General features: G+C 48.5%; 1 protein-coding gene across 1 annotated transcript in view; it reads right to left on the reverse strand.

The window, feature by feature from the left end:
* ENTHD1 (ENTH domain containing 1) overlaps positions 1 to 6,308 on the reverse strand; it is a 77,109-nt gene that overhangs the window by 53,123 nt on the left and 17,678 nt on the right. Inside the window, exon 3 of the mRNA XM_019544963.1 lies at positions 5,524 to 5,642. Within this exon, the coding sequence (XP_019400508.1) occupies positions 5,524 to 5,642 (119 nt within the window). The remainder of the gene's footprint in view (positions 1 to 5,523; positions 5,643 to 6,308) is intronic.

A 6,308-nucleotide genomic window follows, 5' to 3' on the forward strand; every position in this document is an offset into this window, starting at 1 on the left:
CTTTTGTGTTGCTAATAAAGTGTGTCTGTAGCTGAAAGTTTTTTTTCCACCTCCCGAGAAACGAACCACGATTTTTTTATATCAGTGATGTGCCGGGGGAAGTGAGCTAAGGGCCTGACGGGGAGGGCCAAGCAGGAGGAACAATCCTGAGCCAGGGGAAAAGCTGGCTTGCCACAGCAGTAGAACAAGGACAGCAGGCCCAGCCCAGCCCAGTCCAACACGGCAGCTACTGGGGGGAAGAAGAAGTGAGCCTACTCCCCCTGTTGGGCCTGGGCCCACTCCTCCTGCTCCCCTGCATCAGCCCTGAGCCTGATCCTCCCATCCCCCCGCCACCACCACGTCACCCTGGGCCTGCTGCTCCCTCCTCTGCTCCCCTGCCATGGTAGCCTGGCTTCTCCTCACCCTTAGGCCCAGTCCTCCCCTGCATCGGGCCTCGGCCTGCTCCTCCCTTCCCCCGCCACTGCTGCTGGGAGGGGGGGAAGTGGGCCTGGACCCCAAGCAGCAGGAGGAAAGGGGGAGTGGGCCCAGATGGGGGGGGGCAGGGCTCTGTCCTCTTCCCCCCTCATTCTTGACAGGCAATTGGCTACTTACTACTATAAAGCTGTTGAAAGAAGCCCTTGCTACTTGCCCTCAAGTAATGGATTATGGAAAACAGAATGAACTAAAATATTATAGGAGACTCCAAGGTCCATCAGTACCCTTTTCTACTTCATGTCATTGAAGGGATGAGGTAGGGTGCTTCTATGTGATCCTTAAGGAAACTTTTTTTTATGTAGGTCAGGCCTGTCTAACTGGCAGCCTGGTAGCAGCATGTTGCCCCTCACGGGGTCCCCTCACGGGGTTAATTTATGGCCCCTGGGCTCCCACCCAGCTGCTGCTGTCCAACGTTCCAGCTTCAGCAGCAGAGCAGCAGTCAGGGTATCCCAGCTCCCTCTCCCTACTCTGGCTTCCAGTTCCTGTCCCCACCCCAGGAGGCAGTTCAGTGTGCATGGAGCCCTTGTGCAGTGTGGTGCAGCAAGGGAGCTGAGGGTGAGGCTAGGGCTTCCATGTGGAATGCAGCCTAGAAGCCTGTGGCTTATACAAGTGCAGCCCTTCCAGCATGCATCCTCTAGTGGTGCAGCCCAAGGGAGGAGGGAAGGGGCACGTATGGCCCCCAACCACTTAGAAGCTGGACTGCCCTGATGTAAGGTCACTGTGAATAAGCGATGAGTAGGGACCTACTGAATTCATGGCAGAAATGGGGTGTGTTGAGGTTCCTTTAACCTTGCAGTTTCCCCTACCCCCTCACCCGCCACCGATGATTGGTGGAGGGGCCCCACTTGCGGCTCACTCCTGATTAGCAGAGAGGTGAAAACTGTGGTTTTAAATATGGCACCATCTTTGCCTCCTTCCATTGATTTGCTGAGGGCACCTGGTGGCCCTGCTACTTGCTGCTGAGAGGTGGGGAGGCAAAAACCATGACATGTTTAAAACCGTGGATTTTGCTTCCCTGCCCATCCGAAATGAGTAGTGGGGGAGGGTGCATGGGGGAATATGAAAGATTAAAGGAGCTGCCATGTACCCCACTTCTGCCATGAATTTTGTAGGTCCCCAGCCATGAGGTAGGAGGAGGATATAGAAAATGTTAAGACTAAGCAATGTAACTAGTCACGTGATGTGATTCACAGAGCTACCGAATATGTATTTGTCCACATATTAACTTAAAACTAGTTTCAAAATAACTTCTTTGTGAAGAAACTAGCAAACATAAAATGTTACTAACTCTAGGGACAGAAGTTCCACATAAACTGATTTAAGTGATCAGAAATTGGTTTAAACCCAAAACAGAACAGAAGCTCTGTTCACATAAACTAGTTTTAAAATGGCCAAAACTGGTTTAAGATAAACCTGGTTGAATGTAGTATCAGACTTAACTGATTGAGGTCAAATTGGTTTATGAAACTTCTGTCCCAGATCCTTCCCTTGTTTAAGTTCAGTCACAGTCCCACACCATCCCAGCATGCTTTTCAGCCCTGGGATGGGCTCTGCTGTCTGCTCCGGTAGAGCAGAGCTGGCCCCACCACTATGCTCTAGCCAGAGTAGGGGTGGGAGCATGGCAAGATGCCACCCACCCCACCCCCCAAGGCAGACAGGGCAGGGAAATGGTTTATTCCCGTACTTTCCCACCAGCACGGACCCCAAACAGGGGTCTGCCAGGCAGGGGCACAGCAGCCTCTGTCAGGCATTTTGACCCACTTGCTGCTTGAGCAGTGGGGGACGTGGGCAGCCCCAGCAGCAGCCTGAAGTGAGTGAAGACTGGTGGGGGGATTTAATTCCCTTCTCTGTCCCCTGTCCCAGCAGCACGGACTCAAGCCAGGGTCTGCCTGCCTGGGGTGGAGCAGTCCATGTCAGGACCCCTTCTTTCCCTTCACTGCTGCAGTGGCAGAGGCAGGAAAGGGCCAGGCGCCAGCCCAGCAAGGCCTCCTGAGGCAAAGGGGACAGGAAGGGCGTTCCAGCCCCTGTCAGGAATTTCCCCCCATACACACACATTGGAGCAGCAGAGGGCATGGCCAACCCTGGCAGTAGCCTCAAATTAACGGGGGAGGAAGGGGGTTTCATCCCCCCCTCTGTACCTTGTCCCACCAGCATGGACCTGAGCCAGGGTCTGCCGGGCCAGGGTGCAGCAGCCCATGTCAGGATCACTCCCCCTTTGCTGCTGCAGGAGTGGGGATGTGGCCAGAGGCTGGCTGGCATGGGACTCTGAGGTAAAGGGGGCAGGGAGGGGATTTATTCTCCACTCCATGCCCTCTCCTCCAGGAAGACCACAGCCAGGGTCTGCCAGCCCCAGCCACCACTGCCACCGCCTCTGCCACTTGCACCTGGCCAGGCAGACCCTGGCTGGGGTTCCCAAGGGGGAGAGGGGGCAGAAGGGGGAATAAACCCCCTCTCTGCCTCTTTCACCTCAGGGGGCTATGCCAGCCAGCATCTGGCCCCTGCCACTGCAGCAGTGAGCAGGGAGCGACCCTGACAGTGGCTGCTCCACCCCAGTGAGGCAGACCCTGGCTCAGTGGGACAGGGGACAGAGTGGAGAATTAAACCCTCCTCAGTCTCTATTCACTTCATGCTGCTGCCAGGGCTAGCCACACCCACCACCACTTGAGTGGTGAGGGCAGAGGTGTGAAATGCCTGGCAGGGGCTGCTTCCCCCTTCCCCCTCCAGGCACACCCCAGCTGGGGATCCTTCAGGCCGGGAGTGGAGGTTTAAACCCTTCCCCAATCATACTCAGTCTGGCTGGGGCCTGGCCACACCTCACCTCAGCATAGTTTACCTGCAGATGAGGGCTTGCTCTAGTGCCCCCGGGCTTCTAGCCTGAGCCACTGCAGGCATGTGCCTGCATTTCTGTAATCAAAAGTGAATGTCTATTCACTTGCAAATTGGTTCAATCTATGCAGGTTAGACTAACCTGCAAAATTGAATCAACTCATGCTCAGGCTTTTTGAATGTCTGTACTTAGCCAAAGAAGGAAAAGGATGCTTATGCTACAATACACAGGCATTTTTAGAGGGATGTATTGTTAGGTATTTATTGTGATTGACATAGCTTTATACGTAGCTTTATACATAGATATTTGGGTTGATTTACATAGCCTTATATTATCTTTTCAAGCATATTTAAGGGGAGATATCATTTCTGCTGCCCAGTGGTCATACACCAGAATGGACTTCATCAACTCGCATAATCCAAACTCCAGTGGCTGGGTAAGATTGTGACGTGTTTATTTGCATTGATCAGTTCCTGGTTAATTTAAATGGGACTGCTCATAGTGTAAGATACTACTATATGTGAGTAAGATATGACACTTGGGCACTCTATGTGCACCCCATTCATATTACTATAATTTCAAAACTGGTGTTCTAACTGGATTCAACCAGCAGCAGTTTTACCAACTGAAAAGAAAAGGACTCTTTTCCAAGCTGTTAAGAGAGTCTTGTACTGGCTATCCTGAAGTGGTCTCAGCTGAAGGTCACCATTTGGAGACCCCAAAGGTCCTAGGGAAAGCCTTGAAGATAAAACTCCAGAGTTTCCCATTTAAAAATATTGTATCTCAATTTTAAAAGATAATGGGCAAGGACATATCTATGTGCCATAATTACGGTGCATTAAATTTAGTCCCTGTAATAACAGGTACTAACTTAATGTGTGGTAATCAGCACTGCTGTGCAGTAGTGCCAGTGCATGTTTTTTAAGTGACACTAGTGTGCAGATTAATTCTGGGTTTCACCGTGATATACTAATGTGCAATAGAATTAGTCTACTGCACATCCACTTTATATTTCATCAGTCTAATTAATTCTAAAATAAATAAAAACACTGGAGTTACGTGTAAGTCAAAACAATGGAAGAGATGGGCCCTCAGCTACCTGAATTGTGTTTACGAAGAGGATGGAGCTAGACTGTTCTTGGTGATGGCAGATAACAGAAAAAGGATCAATTGTCTCAAGTTGCAGCAAGGGAAGTTTAGGTTAGATATTAGAAAAAACTCTCACTAGGAGGGTTATAAAGTACTGAAACAGGTTACCCAGGAAGGTTGTGGCATCTCCATCCTTAGAGGTTTTTAAGACCTGGGTAGACCAAACTGTGGCTGGGATCATACAGCCATGGCCTGATCAGAGGGAAAAATATAGTTACCAGTATGATTCCCTTCAGTTATGCAGGCTAGGCCCCTCAATCTTAAAACCATCTTTGAGGAGACTGCATTCTCACTTATAATCTTTGGCTGCAAACAAACATTTGATTTGGCCCTGGCCAAGTTGTGCCTGTGTTTGTCCCAAAACAGAAATATCTTGGGATTGGTGTGTACACACATCACCCTTCTAATCAGGGTTTAGTGAGCAGCAGAATGCACTGCTGCTTTTCTGCCATTGATTCAGTGATACAATCCTGGGATAAGTCTTCAGATGCACTTTATGTTGTACTGAGAATACAATGTCGGTACTTCTTATCCTGTGAACCTTTTTGGGATTTATCCTGAGTCAACAGACACAGATGTCTGAATGACTTCACTTTGTCCTGGAATGAAATGGTTTGTCCTGGGACAAATGCAAAGTCTGTTCATAGCCTTTGACTCTTAAAGGGCACAGCTACATGTTACACTACGTCACTGTAGCAACCCACTACAGTGACATAGCATCCGTGGGGGTCTGCATGTGACCAGCTGCTACTTTAGCGTAGCAACATGCTCCCCTGTTATAGCATGCCGCTATGGTGAAGTAGCTACTAAAAATAACCATGCATAGGGCGCATGGTGCAGTATGGGCTGTAACTGAGCCATGATTTAGTAATTTAGTACTTCCAAAAGGAAGTACTAAATCACAGCGCAGTAACAATGTTGCCATAGCAACACATGTAGACGTGCCCAAATATCAACTGGTTGGACATTGTTCACCGGAATGGTGACAGAATAACATCATAATCAAAATAGACCTATATAAGTATCCATTAATCCCTCTCCTCAACTGCACCATTTTCCCTTGTAGATTTTACCTCTGAAGACTTCTTAGCAATGATTCTGAGTGTCTTTGTTCGTTGGGCCTCTATTGCTTTCCCTGGTGTCGGCAAAGGCTGGTTTTGCTGTGGCACAAATGCTGTCTTAGAAAAACATTCTGTCAAGAAAAGATATATTTAAAAAAATTACTTTGGCAAAAGACAAAATAATGAGTTTTACACAGGTGTTAAATTTCCTGAAGTTAATCGGGTAGAAAAATGCCTCTGAAGCCTTGTTCGGTCCATTAACTGCAGTGCCACCTGCCAATGACTGGGTCTGAATGCAAACAGCTTTTATAAGTCTTTAGGATAATTGACAAACCCAAACAGAATCAAAATTCAGCATGGCCCGTCTGTTCTTACCTGCTACCTTCTGTGTTTATATCCCTAGTGTGTGAAATATACCTTCTTTTATAAACAGGAGAATTGAATATAAGGAGCAGGGTTGTTCTGCTCACTTATGTGAAAATTCTGCAGATGAGTGAATGCCCAGCAAACCAGGACCAGCATCATCCCCTCCCTAGCCACCAAACCTTCTATTATTGCTTAAAAGGAACATTATTCCTGCAGCATAGTAGATGTGTGCACCGTATCGCAAGTAGCTAGAAAAGCATTTAAGGGCCATTTGAAAAAGATAATGACATTTTTTAAAGACCACAGTCTTCCAAAAGAGAATTTTATTCAGAGACAAATGTGGAAAAATTTCATAGATTTCATAGACATTAGGGCTGGAAGGGACCTTGGGAGATCATCGAGTCCAGCCCCCTGCCCAAAGGGCAGGAAGT

This window comes from Crocodylus porosus, unplaced genomic scaffold (assembly GCF_001723895.1).
Source record: "Crocodylus porosus isolate Cpor-Errol unplaced genomic scaffold, CroPor_comp1, whole genome shotgun sequence".
Classification (NCBI taxonomy): domain Eukaryota; kingdom Metazoa; phylum Chordata; order Crocodylia; family Crocodylidae; genus Crocodylus; species Crocodylus porosus.